Raw genomic sequence first — 18,397 nt, 5'->3', positions numbered from 1 at the left:
TAGATATAATATAAATGTTATATCAGAATGTTTATTTGATTTAAATAATTTTCAAACTTTTTACATTTTTATTTTCAGCTTATTTATATAATAAATGCACAACCATGTATGTATATATAAATATAATTCAGTATATATATAAATACAATTCAGAAGCCCTGATTTTTAATGCAGTTTCAGGTCTTTGAACCTCGCTGTATTTATAGAAAATAGAGGGGAAACATCCAACATAGTGATGTAATGTTAAAACATTTAGCATTGTTAATTTAGTGAGTTGCATTTAGTTGTAGTATGCATATTTATACTATAGTTAATACAGTACTTTGCCAATTTTCTGTATTAATGCAATTGCTACATAAATTAGTTGTATTGTTTTTTTATATAAGTTTGATTTTGATTTGATTTAAATTATTGTCTATAATTATCTATATACTTTGCTTTAAATAACATTTTTCAATCCAAGATTTTCAATACAGCCAATGTATTTATGGAAAATTTTAAAAGTGTTTAAAACATTTACTGTATCGCTAGTAATGCATTTCCATCTTTGCTGTTTTACTCATGAATCAAGTGCCATGAATATTAGTCAGTTTCATGATTGCTCCATTAAATTTTGGTTGTGTAGCTTGTTATACTGAGCGACAGAACTAATTAAGGTGTATTAATCATCTCAGAAGCTGAAATCTTCAGAGAAAATATTGGAGTCTCCAAGCGAACAGCCACCCAAGCCTCTTGTGGAGCAGGTGTGTTTGTTCGTTAAAGTGTATGTTTGGGCGAAACAAAACTCCATTTGCAACACATTTAACTTCCTTAGTCATCATTAATACATTAATTTTGAGTTCCTCTTGACTTTAATTGAGTTACATGCAAGTTAGATGAGATTTTTGGATGAGATCTAAACAGCTGCCAAAACACGGAGGCTCTGCCTAGACAAAACATGGCAGACGTTAGTAAACAGTCTAACCGCTGTGTCTGTCTGTCTGTGTTCCTGCGGACTCGTCCTTGTTCTGGATTGTCCCCAGATCACCAGTCTTCCAAAAATCCAGAGGAATTCCACCAAGCCCTCAGCAGGTTCTCTGGAGGTCACGTCCTCAGGATCATCCGTGCCAGTGTCCGGCACCAGCCCTGACTTCGAGTACTGCAGCAAAGGTGCAACACGCTCAGTGTCATAAATTGTGTTTAAAAGACTTTACATTGTTACTTTAATTTTCATGTTTTTATGGACTTTTTTTTTTTGTTGCGCTGCAATCTGTGGAGCCCAAATGCATGTTTAATCAAGGCTGAAATGAAAACAACACAGGGCTGTCATGTGGATTTGCCTCAGCCTCTTTGAACACTTTGAACAACACTGACAGTTGTTGTTTTTTCAAAGAAGAATTTATTTTCTTTTCACTCGGAGTGTTTATAAAAACACTGAACATGAAGGACTTGCATCATCTTTATCTCTCTGTGTGTGTTTCAGACCCTGCTACGTGTCCCATAGTTCCAGGACAACAGACGGTTATTGAGATTTCTAAAGGCCGGTCTGGACTGGGTCTCAGTATAGTTGGCGGCAAAGATACTCAGCTGGTACGATACCAGAAGTAAATGTGTTTATGTGTGTGTGTGTCCGCGCTTTGCTTTATTTTGTAAATTTTTGTTATATGTTTTAGTTTTTGTTTGTTTTTCGTTATTATTATTTTTCTGTATTGTTTTTTGTTTTATTTGTATTTTTGTTTTTGTTTTTCCTGTTTTGTGTTTTATCTTTTGTATTTGTTTGAATTTTGCTATTTTTTGTGGGGGGTGGGTGTATTTTCTCTGTTTTGTTTTTTGTTTTGCTTTTGTTTTGTCTTGTATTTGTTATGATTTTTGTTTTGTTTTTTCTGTTTAGTATTTTGTCTTGTATTTGTTTTAATTTTTGCTACATTTTTATTTATTTCTTTTTTTGTTTGTTTTGTTTTGTATTTTTCTGTTTTGTTTGTTTTTTGTCTTTTAGTTTTGTCTTGTGTATTTGTTGTGTTTTTTCTGTTTAGTTTTTGTCTTTTTATTGTTTTTTTTATCCGTTTTGTTTTTCTGTTTAGTTTTGTCTTTTGCATTTATTTTTTTTCCAGTTTGCTAACAAACACCTAACCACTGAAAACAGAAATCATTAATAAATAAATTATTTCTGTTTTCAGTGGTTAAGTGTTTGTTAGCAAACAGGCTGAAATCACATACAGCACCTTTGATTGAAACACATGCATCAAGAGACCGTTTTAATGACAGTTTCAGTCAATAACACATTTATTGTTGTTGATTGCTTATTTTTAACTAGATTTGGTAGCGTACACACGCAGGATGCTTTCTTATGTTCAAAAATAGCTAGATAAAATGACAGGGATCATTCTTTCCAGTGGGCCGAAGGGCTGCATCAGAACAGGCACGTCACAGCAGGAGCTTTTTGTCTGCCCTGACTTTCTCTGCCGGGCTGCAGAGACTAACATCGCCTCAGGTTTTTATCTGTATACTGCCACCTCACCATCATAATTCTGCAACGCTCCGGCTCTGTGGGCTAGTTTAGCTGTTAAAGGCTTCCATGAGTCATCAAAACCAACCCTCGGGCTCCACGGGTTTTCAGCAGAAAAATGTCTCAGTGTGTGTTTTTATATAAAAGGATTTTAAAGGTGAAGGGGAACAAAAATTGCATACCCTCATGTCGCTCCAAATCAGTATGACGTACTTTCTTCTGTGGAACACAGAAGGAGATATTTTAGGTTGCTCTCTTCCATTCAGTTACAAAAAATAGTGACTAAAGCTTTCAAGTTTCAATAAAGGATGCTAATAAAAGTATCATTGAAGTGATCTGTATGGCACATTCACTATATTAATCTTGCTATAGTCTTCTGAATTCCTGAATACAACAGCTTTTCAAGGAACTTTTGTTCAAGGAACAAATTTTTGTTATCAAAGTTATTATTCAGTGATAATCTTTTACTACAGTGAGCTCTTAACCGAATCGAGTCAGTGAGTTGAACTCGAGAACCTGATCAGTTCATTTCATAAACAAATCATTCAGTTTTTGTGAACTGGGAGATTCATTAAAGAGATCTGACTCAAAAGAATTATTGATTCACAAAATAGAAAATGTCAAGGTTTTTAGTGCATAATGAGCAGTGTTGATATTGTTAACTAAAATTGAAACCATTAAAAATAGTTTTCAGTAATTAAAATACAGCTGACAAAATAAAATAAATATTACATGAAAAACTTTATAGAGAATGTTGCCTTAGCAACTATATAAACTTTACGTTAAAGTAATAAAGCACAAAAAATTACTGAAGTATTAAAATTACTAAAATTAAAACTTAAATACAAATAAATAGCAATGTAGAAATAGAAAACAAAAATGTAAAAAAAAATTACGAGCACTAACAAAATTTACTAAACTATTATTAAACTAAAATGAAAAAAAGCGAATTCAAAATATTACTTTTCAATTGTTATTAATAATTCAAAAGTACTATTATAGTATGTAAATAATTCTACTTTAACACTGATAACTTTCAACTTTTGTTTTTTTTTTCACACAAGTCTATGGTAGGACTTAAGAAGACTTAAAATATGGCTAAAGAGTCACTTTTGTGTTACTTTTGTCTCCTTTATAAAGCTTTGAATCTTCCATTTCAAGCTTCATTGTAATTTTGTCTGTTTCATACGAATTTGAAACAACGTAAGGGTGAGTAAATGGTGACAGAATAAACATTTTTAGGTGAGCTATCCTTTAAGAAACATGTGATAGGAATTTGTAGTTTCTTTCTTTATTTTTTTTTGCCATATTCCTCCTCTTCACACACATTTCTCATCTTTTCAGGATGCCATAGTGATTCATGAAGTGTACGAGGAGGGGGCGGCGGCGCGGGACGGTCGGCTCTGGGCCGGAGATCAGATTCTCGAGGTTTGTTTGTGTTTGTGTGTGTGTGTGTGAGAGAGAGAGAGAGAGAGAGAGAGAGAGAGAGAGAGAGAGAGAGAGTGTGTTGCAAGGTTGTAGAGCAGGATGCATCTGTAATGTCTCTGACAGCTGGTCTGCCTTGAGCAAAATGGAAATGTGATGTTGGTTTGAGGCTCACTATTATTGTGAATAATAAGAATAGAGAGATGTGACTAGGAGCGTTTACAATCATAAGATCTGAGCAGTGCTTCTCTGTCTTTCATTTAGACGATAGCTCCATCTTCTGGACATCGAGTAGCGTGAGCATTAGCTCTTGCTATGTGCCGAATGTGCTGTATTTATTCATATTATGAATTAGCTTTTATTTTTAGATTTTCAGTTTTCTTTTTAATTTTAGTTTACTTTTTAGTAATTGTGTGTCATTTATTATTATTATCATATTATTCTATTTATTCTTATTTTTTAATAGTAATTCTGAATAGCTTTAATTTTGCGTAATTGTTTTGTTGGTTAATGTGTATGGAAACTGGGTCCTCTGGCGCCCCCTGCAGGTGAATGGAGTGGATCTGCACAGCGTGGCTCACGAAGACGCAATAGCTGCTCTACGGCAAACACCAGCCGAAGTGCGGTTGACGGTCCTGCGAGATGAGGCCCAATACAGGGACGAGGAGAACCTCGACATGTTCCGCATTGAACTTCAGAAGAGAACCGGACGCGGGCTGGGCCTGAGCATCGTTGGGAAGAGGTGAGTGCAAACTTGTTTTCCTTATGAGGAGAAGAGAAAAAAATTATTTTTAAATAAAATGATTTAAAAAATGCACATTACAATAGTAATCATTTTAAAATAATATAAAATATAAAGCACAATACAATATCATTTTAAAATAGTATCTTAATAAAATGCACAGTACAGTAAATATAAATAAAATGAAGAGTACAGTAATTTTGAAAAAATAATATAATGAAATGCACAGTACAATAATAATTAAATGTGTAATACGGTATTTTTTAAATAAATAAAACAATGCATAATACTATAATAATTTTAACCCTTTAAGCCCTGGGGGCATTTTTGCCTCACTGAAATTGATGTTTTTTCTGAGTGACATAACTCATAGCTCGAAGACTGTAGCAAGGAGAGTCAAAAGGTTGGTATCGTTTGATAGAAAACTTTCTGTACTTTCAGTGGAAAAAAAATTATTTCATTTGGACATTCTCCTGCTGAGAAATAGCTGATAAAAATGTAGGAAAATTTGAGTGCTCAAGAGAAATTTTTCATATCTGTCTTATTTGACATTCAATATCTCAGGACAGAAATAAGGTAGGAGGAAAATTATTTTTTTTTTGATGATGTTCCACAGCATGTTAGCTGTATCTGTTTCAAATTTTGTGGTGATAGCATAAAGTATCCAAAAGTTACAGTATTTCGTAACAAAACAGGCCTTTTTGTTTAGCTCTTCACTCTCTGAAGGAATTTTAAAAACTGTTGTTTTCTGAGTGCCATACACAAAAATAATGACTCATAACTCCAAGACCGTAGCAAGGAAAGTCAAAAGGTAGGTATCGTCTGATAGAAATGTTTCTATATATTTATGGGGGGAAAAAATCTTTGCATTTGAATATTTTCGTGCTGAGAAATAGGTGATAAAATGTACGAAAAATTAGTGTGGTCAAGGGAAATTTTTCATATAATTCTTATTTGACGTTCAATATCTCATGAAAGATATATGGTAGGAGAAAAATTCCCCAACATGTGTGCTGTATGTGAATTAAATTTTGTGGTGATATCATGAAGTAATCAAAAGTTACAGCATTTGGAACCAAGGTAGCCCTTCTCTTAGCCCTTAACAGTTTTGAAATTGTTGTTTTGAATTTGAAGTAATGCCTCACTCAAGTTTAGTCAAAGCCCCAAAAAATTATACTTGTTTTATTCTACTCGATGAGACCTTTCAATTGACATGCGACACATGACTATCTGAGCTGTATGATGTTTCTGACATATTAGAGTACATGGCACAAAAACATTTTTCATAGATTATGAAAACATTTTTTTCTATTTATCCGTAAATAACTCAGCACTACTTAGGAGTTAATCAAAGTGGCCACATGCATTGTAAAGGTCAGACTCCAAGCTTTCAAATGGCACCTATTTGTCCCACCGGCGGTAAGGTCAGGGTTAAGCCCAATTTATACTTCTGCGTCGAACCTACGCCGTAGCTTACGCATAGACGCACACTCTACGCCGTAAGCCTGACGTGCACCTCTCTAAAAATCTAACAGCGCGTCAATTCTACGCAGACCGCAAGTGCTGTGATTGGTCTGCAAGAACCCCTCCCTCCATATGTACTTGAGTTTTGTGTGTGTTTATGTGCACTTTAATATATTTTAATGTTACACCTTCTTATATAAAATAAAACAAAGCAAAGAACAAGTGTCTTATCATTTATTATACTACATAGCATTATACATCAGTAGTTGTCTGCAACAAACAATGTTGATGTGCCGTGGTACAAGTCCTTGTGCAGACTGAAAGAATGCCATCATCTCCTGTTCCGTTGTTGTCTCCTTTTTGTAGTTTTAAATAATGATTTAATGATTTGATATTTATTTGCCACCGTCACGGCTATAATGCTTCTCCGACGAGCCGCTTCTTCTTCGGCGTTTGCCGTGGTACTGCGGGTTACACCAGCAACATGCCCGTGGACACTGCAGACTAGCGGTTTGCATGTGTACTGCTCGTTGATGCGGACAACGATGCAGAAGTATAAATGAAAGCTGACGCATAGCCTACGGCATAAAGGCTACGGCGTAGGTCCTAAGATTCTAAGCTTTAAAATGATATCTAATTTATGTTATTCTATTTAATGGTTGCTGAGTAATATGATTATGATTGTTTTTTTGGGGTGCCGGCCCGCCAGCGGGCCGCTTAGGGCTTAAATAGTTAAAATACAATAAAATATATTTATTTTAAAATAATAAAAATTCACAGTTTAATATTTTTAAATAATACATGTATTAATTTAGCAGACACTTTTATTCAAAGCAACTTACATTTTCAAAATGCACAGTACAGTTATCCAAAGCGACTTATAAATAAAATACACAGTACAATGATCCTTTTGAAATAAACTAATAGAATGAAATGCACAATACACTAATTTAAAATAAGATTAAATGTACAATACAATAGCAATCATTTAAAAAAAATAATAGAACAAAATAATACTATAGTAGTTTTATACAGTAATAGTTTTGAAATTAAATAATAATAAATGATGCTCAATACTATAATAATTTTAAAATAAAACAATAAAATAAAATGCACAATATAATAATCATTTTAAAATAAAATAATTAAATTAAATGCATAATTGAAGAATATTTAAAAAAAAAATTAAAAATTAAATAAAATGAACTGCACAATACAATAGTTGTTTGTGCAGTTCAATATGGCATTTCCTACATTTCCTCTTTCTTGTTTTCTCTCTCTTCAGAAATGGTAAGGGTGTGTTCATCTCAGATGTGGTGAAGGGCGGAGTGGCTGATCTGGACGGCAGGCTGATGCAGGGAGATCAGATCCTGTCTGTGGATGAAGAGGACATGAGACAGGCCTCACAGGAGACTGTTGCCGCCATTCTCAAGGTGAGCTCCACCTGAATCCTAAAAGCAGGCTACAAGAGCAGATTTATTTGCAGCGGCAGTTGCGGGATACTGCCACTAGGTGTCGCTGTTTGATTGTGTATTTAGTGGCTGTTGAGGTCTGTGGTATTTATAAACAATTTCGGATTTCTTATTTAAACATTTTGTTTTGTCTACAACCACATTGATGAATTCAAAGAGATTTTATCCAAAGAATTCTGCAAAGTTTATTCCTATTAAACAGAGCTTGAAGCATTCATGGGGGTCCAAAGTGTTATGTAGGACCACATAATTAATTTCAAGTGACAAAAACACTGAATTTCATGTCTTATATAATGGTCAGGATAGACACCATATTCAATTTTATGCAAAATAAAAAAGGGCTATGATCGATAGAAATATGTCAGCATACAGGTTTGTACCGTCAAATTAAATGTGGCATCTAACCCACCCGTTTTATTTGTTTACATGTAGATCAGATGCACATTCACTCTATTAACGGTTTTGGCCTCCTGTAATATTTTTTTATTTAAACAGTACCATCAGATCAGTTTATCACAGTGTTTGCTAAGGTCAGCACAGATATCAGCATATCAGCAATCGCCAAAAATGTGCTCGAAATTGATATTAAACAATATCCAGCCCAACCCTTCTGTAAGTTTTAAGTCATTCAAATTCAAGTAACGTCCAACACTTTGACAAGGCCCTTTGACATGATTCACATTAGTGTTCCCCAGAATTTGTTTGAATTGAGTAATAACATTGTGTTACAAATGTTATTACAAAGAGTTCATGGAATCATATGTTATATATAATACCAAAATTGCAGAATAAATCTTGTCAGTTTTGTCATGTTGTTTAAGATGTTTTTTTTTTTAGCTTAAACATGATCATATGTATGTATGTGTATATATGTATATACATATAATACACTATTATATATTATACATATTACAATATATTATACACATTATATAGTATAATTAATTGAAAATTGTCCATACATGGCGCCCTCTGCAGCTCTTTGGGAGTCATGTGAAAAGGCCTTAATGATAATGTTCTGAACAGGGCAAAACGAATCGATTGAATGAATGATTCAGTGATCAAATCCGTGATTTGCCGCCACCTGCTGGCGGTTTCAGTTTCATTTTTAGGTATAATTGCAGTTATTTAAATCATTTAATATTTCTGTATTCAAAATTTTATTTAAAACATTAATCTCCACATGAATTTATGAATTTAATTGCACTCATGCCACCTCTGAGCCTCATTGAATGTCTGAAAATGTACCTACAAGTCACTTTTGTGTTCTTCTGTGCCACCTCTGTAGTACAAATTAATTTTTCATTAATACTAATTTCATGATTGGTAACTTATTTGTCTTATTCTACTTCTTATTATATTGTTTTAAATAGAAATTTTAAAAAGCTTATAAACATACATTTTTGAATTTTACAGATGAAAATGATGCCATTGCAAAGGTAAAAAGAAAATGCCCCTGTAAATCACTTCACCTCATATTAGGAAGGCTAATTTTTGATTATTGATCAGAAGGTGCTCCTTAATTTTTTTTTAATTAGGAGGACAAGCACTCTTGATTACAAGAAGAAAAACACTGCTCTTAAACTGGGTGTGTGACAGGTATGGCTGAGGAATGGGGTTTGGCCGAGGAAAAATTTTCAGTCAAAAGATTTAATTTTTTGCTTTAACCCCTGACTACTACAACAATTATTACAACTTTTGTTTAAAAGAATAATCACACAATACGCTATTTCTTCCATGTTTTAATTTTAATGGTAAAACCATTAAATAAAGAGTTTGCCAAAAAATAAAGAGTTTAACTCTTTAAAATAAAGAGTTTACTGTGGGAGTACTACACTCAACCAACACCAGGGAAGGCAGTTTTTGTCAGAGCCCTTGTTATTCTTAATTTTGACATTAATTTTCATTTTTACACCAGACATATATATCGGGTCAAAATATCGGTTATCGGTCTACTTGATCTGTAATAATCGGTATCAGCATCGGCCTTGAAAAACACATATCGGTCGACCCCTAGTTGTGGCATCAGGTCTTTGCATGTGTGTAAAGGTTCTCGAAAGTATGTGAAAGTGTATTTGAGAGGAAATTAGTAAGAAGACACAGTCCACAGTGCCAAACCTGTGTGTGCTGTGATTCTGCAGTGCGCCAGGGGCAAGGTGCTGTTGGAGCTGGGCCGACTGAAGGCTGCCTCCTGGATCTCTTCCAGACGCACCTCCCAGGGAAGTCAGGTGTGTAGCCTGTGCCCGACACCTCATTGGGCTTCCCTGCCACGTCTTAAAAACTCGAAGTCCAGCATGCTGAGCTCTAACCCAATCAATAGTGCATGTTAGCGGACAGGCAAACCAGCAGTGTACTGCTGTGGGCATCTGTGTGTGTTACTCATCCATATTGCCTGAGAAAGCAAAGGGAGTGTGTGTTTACGTGTCCGCATGCACTCACTTGTCACTAACCGAGACGTATGCATGTGTGATGGCATGAGTATGTTGTATATATGTGTGGAATAGCACCTTCAGCTAACTCTTTCTACTTTAGATGAGCCACGTGAGCGCCAACAGCAGCACCCCAGCCCCCATGCCCCCTGCTGTGGCCCCACCCCCCTCTCAAACCCTCAACAACAACAGCCAAAACATCACTGAGACCAACAGCAAAAGCACAGGTACTTCTCGCACCACATCAGCACTTAAGTAGCAGGAAACAGCCATAAAATGGCTATAAATCAGCCTTAAAACAACACATTTCTTATCTGTCGACAGCTAGTGGCAGTGTTTAGAAAGTGCCTTAGAATAAAGTTGTGGTCATATTTGCTGTTGTTCGTCAAATGTTCTTGCCCGAAATCCAGTCGTTTCATTAGGAATTCGGGAGTTTCGTGTCAGGGCGAAAGATTTCCCCAAGCAGGGTTCAGGTTCTCACGCAAATTTGCCACGTTGACCATCAGCAATCTGCCTGGTTTGAAAGTGACTTTTTTGTTAGCTGTCCTTAATACATCACAAAGGACAATGGACCTTTTTTGCCTAAGAAATTTAGCAAAAGTTATAGCACAAGTCGGCTTTCAGCAACCACATTTATTCCCATCGAGCAAGGATTATCTCATGGATCGCTCGTTTAAACCAGTGGTATACAAATGGCCAATATAATGTACATGAATATGTAATACAACTGGAACTGGAACAGGTTGGCAAAGCAAGCATAATTGATGCTGATATATATAGTTACACATTCGACTCATTAAACTCAGCTGTGTATGCCACCTTTTACAATCACTTGATTTGTTTTCCTAAATTCTGCCAACTTTAGGTTATATTTCTAATGTTAAATCCATGCGGATTCAGGTTCAGGCATATTAAAATATTCCTATATATTTGAATCATTTTCTAGTTTCAATCTAGAGTGGACCATCCATCAGCTACCACAGTTGTGTTCCTCAGTAAAACGTTCAGGAATTGGATTAAAACATTTTAAACTCTTAAAGGGTTGTAATTCGAAAGTTGTTGTCTGACTTTTTATCCCTCCAGGGACAGAGCCAGGTGTTCGGACAGTGGAGATCACACGGGTAAGACCATTTACCTCCCTACACCTCTGTGTGTGCTCAGTGGTTTGGCTATCGTGCTCAATAGTTACAGTTTTACTGCACCCTTGTCTCGCTCTCTTAGGGTCCCACTGATGCTTTGGGTGTGAGTATAGCGGGTGGTAAGGGCAGTCCGCTGGGCGACATCCCCATTTTCATCGCCATGATCCAGGCCAACGGCATGGCTGCCAGGACACATCGCCTCAAAGTACAGCATCCTTACCTTTACCATTCCTTTCTATTGCTCATTTTCCACTATCTCCTGTGTAAATCAGGCAGAGAGTTATTGATTAAGCATCATACAGTGGTTTGGGTGTGAAGGGCACTGCTGGGGATTGGGTTTGTATCAGTGTGAATGAATTTCAAGCAATTTTTCCTTTAATTTACCTCTCTTAGGTAGGTGACAGGATTGTGAGCATCAACTCTCAGTCTCTGGATGGCTTGACTCATGGGGATGTCGTAAATATGCTGAAGAATGCGTACTGCACCATCGTCCTCCAGGTACACGTTCAACTCAATAACACTCTTTGTTCATTAAATTGGCCTGCTTTCGGATGTTTACTATTCAATGTATGTTTACCACTCAAAAAAGCAACCAATTTCTGGCTAAAGGCCAGTTTACACCAAGGACGTTGACTATAATGATAACAATAAACATATAGTTTTAAAAATCTTTCTATTATATCAACCAAAACGATAGCGGTTCAAAGAAACAATATTGTTGGAATCATTTTCAGAGCGATTTTTGTACGTTGGTGTGAATTCTAATATAGTTACCGTTAAAGTTATCTTTATAGTTATCGTTCTTGATGTGAACGGGCCTTAAGTACCTTTGGGCCAAAACATACTTTCGCAAGTATGCAAACATGACTGTTCTGACAAAAGCATGGTCCGTTGTTTGTACATAAAGTGCATTCTTGCGTTATTGTTGCGTAACTTATTTTAATTAACTTGCTCAGCAAGATTTTCTTCAAATTATTGCTCTGACATGACAGCAATTGTCCTTATAGAGAAAGCTTACTGTAGCTACAATGCCCCCTTGTGTTATGTTGTGAATTCTTCGTAACAGAGCGATTTGTGAAACCTAGCTTTATTAGCTAGAAGTGTTTGCGTTTACGTGCTGGCATAGAGTACATTGCTTATTGTAATTCTGCTAAACAGTTTTGGATGAACTAGTTTAACGAAGTGGCAAGGCTGCGAAGCATGCAACCTACAATTCAAATTAGCTACAGCATTCTCGCTCGCTGGTTAGCTAATGAGGGAACTCACATTAGGTAATGTGATTTGAAGACACTGTATTTGTTAACAGGATCACGCCAGACAGTCCATGGGTTGAACTTGAACTTTAAAGAAGCTGCTGGCACTGAACAGACCCTCTGACTCGTCTGGTGTGGTGCGCGAAACCCCCACATTTATTCTGAATGTTTTAGGAGTCATTTGGTGGGTTTCTTCTTAATCCCAAGAAATTTCACGTAACCCACTGCTAGCTTGGTATAGCACCCTAAGTTTGAATGTGGAGTTTGTATATGTTAGCATTTATTGGTAGATATCAGAAACGAAGGTCACCATATTATCTCTATTCATGATGGCGCCGCAAATCGCAGCCAGGACGCTGAGCTCCACGATTCTTCTATTGTTTTTGTTACAGATTTGGCAAACTATCTAGTGCACATTTGTGTTTGCGCTCCGGAGAGCGTAACAGGTTTCCATTTACATTTTTACAGCGTTCAGCAATGTAGCTAATCACATACATACCTGTTGATTTATTGAACGCAATGACCAATCAGAGGCATTAAAGTTAGACCCCATTCAACGCTTAAAACGCTGGAATTTTTGTCCAGTGCTCAGTTCTGCAAGCTCAAGAACCATCTTATTATCTCTCTCTCTCTCTCTCTCTCTCTCATTCATTCCCTCTTCACTCGTTTGAGAGAGCTTACTTTCTCTCTCTCTCTCGCACTCTCTGGCTGCTATATGTTTAATTGGACATATGTAATGCCCTATGCTATTACTCATGTCACAGAAATCAGATAAATTGATATTGTTTTGTCATTCTGCCTGTGATAATGTGCTTTTTTTTGTTGTTGTTGAGAAATTTAGTTGTTGCACCCTACTGAAGTATATATCTCTCACCAACTCCCACTTTGTCTCTAGTTTTCTCTCTTTTGCTTTTTCTTTTGCAAACACAAGTAACTAACTATAACCATTGCTCATTTTTGTTTTTATAACTATTGCTCATTTTTATGTTTTTTTTTTTTATTACTAAAAAATGACTGCATAGCAATGTGCTATAAAACACCCAGAACTCCCTAGCAACCATCTAATAGCATAGCCACATTCTGAAAGCCACTTCAACACTTGAACTGCATAGCAACACCTTAGCAGTGTAGTAAATACTGCTTTAAACACTCAGAAAGTGCATCGCATCACATTGCAATGCCTTGGCAACCACTCAGAACACCCTAGCAACAGACTAGTAGCCACAATGTAATTTTCTATAAACCACTCCAAACCTAGCAACTGCATAGCAACACCCAAAACACCACCTGGCAACTGCATCGCAACAGCCTGGGCATTAAATAAAAGGCTTGTTTAATAAATGGGTTTTATCAGTCATTTATTGGCAATTAATGTTACACCCTAGCAACCACCAATTTTCTCTCTTTCTTTTTCTTTCTTTCTTTTTTCTCATTCTCTTTTAACACTTTTTTTTCTTTTTCTGTTTCTCTTCTTTTTTTCAGCCTTTCTTTTTTCTTTCTCTTTTATTAGTGTTCCTCTTTCTTTTATTTATTTATATTTCTTTCTTTTTTCGCTTTTTTTTTCACTCTTTTTTCCTTTTTTGTTGGCTTCTTTCTTTTTTCTCACTTTTTCTTTTATCACTCTCTTCTTTGTATTTTTTTTATTGGCCTCTTTCTTTCTTCCTGTTACTTCTCTTTCTTTTTTCTCATTCTTTTGTAACACTTCTTTTTTCTTTATTTCTATTTATTTCTTTTCTTTTTTCAGCCTCTTTCTTTTTATCAGTGTTCCTCTATTTATATTTCTCTTTCTTTCTTCTCACTTTCTTTTCTCACTCTTTTTTATCAGCCTCTCTTTCTTTCTTTCAGTAGGTGTAGGCGAAGATAGCGAGTGTGATGACTTGGAAGTGTTTCACTGTTGTTGTTTACTCATTCATTAATTAGCTTTTGTTTATTGTTGTGTATTTTACTTTTAATTGCCTTGCCATTAATTAAATATGCAAATTAATATGCCACTGCCCTCATAGCCAGCTCTGAGTTTAATGGAAGAGGAAAGTTTAAATGAAACATGACAGAAAAAGGCATTTTTGATTCTGGTGAGGGAGACAGAGGTTTGATGAACAGCGGCTGAGCGATCGGTTGCCAACAGTCACCAAGAAGAACATTAAAGGATTGTAAGGATGCATTTCAGTGCCACACACACACACAACATAGAGAGCAGTTTCCTGTTATCTACAGGCAGACAGTCATTTGTGAAAATACACACATATCTAAATGGAAGGAAACACACTTTCAAGACTGAGTCATTTATTTGCTTTAAATGTTTGACAATGTCTGTCTGTGATTGACAGGTGGTTGCCGACACCAACATCAGTGCCATAGCCAGTCAGGTGGAGAGTCTGTCCAGTAGCTCCACCCCAAGCACCAATCCAGAGGTCCGGCCGGTGGAACCAGAGTGAGTGACATCACCGTGGCAACAAGACTGTTTGAGTGTCCTGTTTGACCTTAAACATTCCGTTACAGTAGTCTCAGATGATCATGTGATTTTGTTCTGTGTGTGTGTGTGTGTGTGTGTGTGTGTGTGTGATACTGACAGGACGCCCAAGCCAAAGACCATCACTCTGGAGAAGGGCTCAGAGGGGCTGGGCTTCAGCATCGTGGGCGGCTTTGGGAGTCCACATGGAGATCTTCCTATCTACGTCAAAACCATGTTCAGCAAGGTAATTCCTGTAGGATCACATTTGCAGATTAAATTGAACTAAACACACTTGGGCTGCATTTACACTGGCACAAAAATCAGATTTTTTGCTCACAGATTGGAATTAGTTGCACACGTGTAAACACAAATCCACACAAGATCCGATTTTTTCACATCCGATCTGAGCCACTTCCAAATGTGGATTTTAATCGGATACATATCCGATATCTGGACATCCGACCTACGTCTAAACACACATATCCGAATCTACACAGAACTCCCAATGCGAGGGCGACACGTTTGCCCATAAAGATAAATAAATAATTTCTTTCTTTCTTTTTTTTTATTTTATTGCTTTATTTCTTTCTCTCATCAGTCTTTTTCTTTCTCAAACACTCTTTTTCATTTCAATTAAGTTTTTATTTTTTCAAGGATTGTCTTAAATTTGCTGAATAGAATGTTTGAATATCTGTATTGTTTTTTCGTTCAATTTTGAATATATACATGTACATGTAAATGTATTTATTTTTATGTTTATTGTAGCAATAAATATAATGTTTATAATGTGTGGAATATTGTAATTTATAATATTATTTTATATTGATTAAACAGTTACTCTCTCTATAGATAGATAGTGTTTTTATTGCTAACTAAAACTATTAAAAACTATTTTTGTCAATTGAAAACAACTGAAATAAAACAATATAAATATTACATTCAAAAAACTTAAAAAACAAATGAAAATTATAAAATGTTTCATTGTCGACTAGCTGAAATAATGTTTAAGTTGAAGTACTAAATTTGCTAAAACTGAGGTAAAAAAATTAATAAATATAAATAATAAAAAAATAATAACACATAACCAAATTACTAAAACTTCAATTCAACTGAAAACTTATAGAAATATATATATATATAAAGGCTGTTTTAAAATAATATTAAATCAAATAACAGTAAATAGCACAAAAATAACACTGATATGTAGTAACACTTTAAGCTATTTAAATTAATATTACTTTTTTATAACAGGCTGTTAAAATCAAAACATTTCAGACACTTACTTATTTTTGCTTAAATGTTCAGTACCCTGCATATACATACATATGTACAATATGAAAAGGTGGATGTGTAAAACAGATAAGAAATGTATATTCCTACAGCATGTTGCTATGTGCAGACTGTACTCTGTTCATGCTCTGGCCACCAGGTAGCAGCATAGAGCTCTGTTTCACAGGAACATAACCAGCAATAACTCTTGTCAAACACTTCATATTCACCTAGAAACAACACATGATTTGTGTTTATGTGATATGATTCTTCTGATGACTCTTCCAACCCCACTGGCAGTCCATGAATGTCCTTCACGGACATATTGTTCAAATAAAACATATTTGAAAATATGAAAGTAATATATCATTTAAATATCATTTATATATAATCATATTTATATGTAATAATTCAGAATATTCAATATTATGTATATACATATAATTTAAATACTACATAAGGATATTTCTCAAATTTGTTACATTTACTGATCTGCATTATGATCAATTGGTCACATTTAATTCTGTGAATTAATAAATAATATTGTCCTCTTCTTACCTACAGGGAGCAGCGGCGGTGGACGGGCGTCTGAAACGCGGTGACCAGCTGCTATCGGTCAATGGAGAGAGTCTGGAGGGCGTCACACACGAGCAGGCCGTGGCCATACTGAAGAAGCAGCGGGGAAGCGTCACGCTGTCCGTCCTCTCCTAACAAACACACTAAGGACTACATCCACTGAAAAACACACACTTTGCATCAGCAGCGGCCATTATTCGGCCAGCTTACTTCCTGATATGGAGACCGTTTGCACTCGATCGTTTAAACTCTGCACTCTTACTGTTTGTGCACCTGGTATCGAAATCAATCCGAAAAATACTCATAAAGGGAAATTACTGTATCGTCTTTGTCTTAGTCACAGACATGTAGCCTCTCCACTGGTGACGGTGAGCAGGTGAATAATGGAGCAATATTAGAGAAGGTTATTTTGATGAAATGAGTGCTGGTAACTCAAGACCAGGAGGAAAAATTAAAGTAGCGGATGCACAACACACACTAACACGCAATTTGTTTGTAATTATCTTTTCAGTCCATATACAATAACTTATAATGTGGTTATCTTGATCTTTTAATTTAAAACAATATGTACATGACCTACTGACAAACCAACCCTATTTACAAGAAATCAGATTAATTGTATGTAGTAGATGAATTCATGGATGAGCATTAATAAGGGATGACAGATGTGCCTTGGAATGGGCAGATCAGATCGTAATGGGATGTTTTGTTTAGCTAGTATTAGATATAAGGATCATTTCAATCAGGTTCTTTACATTGCAGGGTAGCTTTGTGAATATTTCAAGAAATAGTTCATCAAATGATGAAAAAAAACATCCCTGATGTTGCTTCAAACCTGTGTGTTACTCTTTCTTCTGTGGAGCTTAAAATGAGATATTTTGCAAAATGTTCACGCTGCTCTCTTCCATACAATCAAAGTGGATGGGGAGTGGAGTTTTTGTGATTCAGAAATGCCAACAATATCCATAAAATATCACTAAATTGTTCATATGACTCATGCACTACATTTTATGAAGTTGTACAATAGTTTGGCGTGACGGATGAACCGAACTTTGTCGATTTTCACTTGCAATCTTTCCTGCAAGTAAAATTTCAGACAATTCTTCACACAAAGCTACTAATGTTAGTCATTTTTCATGTAAAATTTTATGTGGAACATAGAATTTGATGTTTTGCTGAATATTCACACTACTCTTTTTCCATAAAATAAAAATGGAGACTGGCATTTTAGAAATTCAGAAATGACATGACATAAAAGTATTACAAGTTGTTCATATGAATTGTGTATGATAATTTTGCATGAGGAATGATTTTAAGTGTTTTGTCACTTAAAATCTTCCCTGAAATAAACATTTCTGACAATTTTTCATACAAAGCTATTATTGTAAGTCGTTTTCACTTTAAAATCTTTCTCCGAAATTAACATTTCATACAATTCTTTACACAGGGCTGTTATTTTCCTTCAGGAGTCTTAAAAAGTCCCAGTCCCCATTCACTTTCTTTGTATGCAAAAGAGCAGCCTTAGCATTCTGTTCTTAGCAAAATATCTCCTTTTAGGTTCCACAGAAGAAAGTTAAGTCATATGGGTTTGGAATGACATATATGATGACAATTTTAATTTTTGGGAGAACTATTCCACTCTATTATGTTTCAATGGTGTATTGAGAAATGCATAAATGCATAACATCACA

General features: G+C 35.4%; 1 protein-coding gene across 4 annotated transcripts in view; it reads left to right on the top strand.

The window, feature by feature from the left end:
* Window positions 1–18,397, top strand: part of LOC107653652 (inaD-like protein) — a 116,743-nt gene extending 98,346 nt beyond the window's left edge. For 3 of the 4 annotated variants that reach the window (XM_016440430.1, XM_016440428.1, XM_016440429.1), the window contains exons 35-48: window positions 675–743; window positions 1,023–1,149; window positions 1,463–1,569; window positions 3,830–3,913; window positions 4,459–4,652; window positions 7,402–7,549; window positions 9,730–9,816; window positions 10,121–10,244; window positions 11,101–11,138; window positions 11,239–11,361; window positions 11,550–11,654; window positions 14,737–14,840; window positions 14,982–15,105; window positions 16,695–18,397. In XM_016440430.1, the coding sequence (XP_016295916.1) occupies window positions 675–743; window positions 1,023–1,149; window positions 1,463–1,569; window positions 3,830–3,913; window positions 4,459–4,652; window positions 7,402–7,549; window positions 9,730–9,816; window positions 10,121–10,244; window positions 11,101–11,138; window positions 11,239–11,361; window positions 11,550–11,654; window positions 14,737–14,840; window positions 14,982–15,105; window positions 16,695–16,841 (1,581 nt within the window). In that variant the 3' untranslated portion in view covers window positions 16,842–18,397. The remainder of the gene's footprint in view (window positions 1–674; window positions 744–1,022; window positions 1,150–1,462; window positions 1,570–3,829; window positions 3,914–4,458; window positions 4,653–7,401; window positions 7,550–9,729; window positions 9,817–10,120; window positions 10,245–11,100; window positions 11,139–11,238; window positions 11,362–11,549; window positions 11,655–14,736; window positions 14,841–14,981; window positions 15,106–16,694) is intronic. The other variant, XM_016440432.1, reaches the window with a different exon arrangement.

Source organism: Sinocyclocheilus anshuiensis, unplaced genomic scaffold (genome assembly GCF_001515605.1).
Source record: "Sinocyclocheilus anshuiensis isolate Anshui unplaced genomic scaffold, SAMN03320099.WGS_v1.1 scaffold1079, whole genome shotgun sequence".
NCBI lineage: Eukaryota > Metazoa > Chordata > Actinopteri > Cypriniformes > Cyprinidae > Sinocyclocheilus > Sinocyclocheilus anshuiensis.
This window is presented reverse-complemented; position numbering and strand designations above follow the sequence as displayed.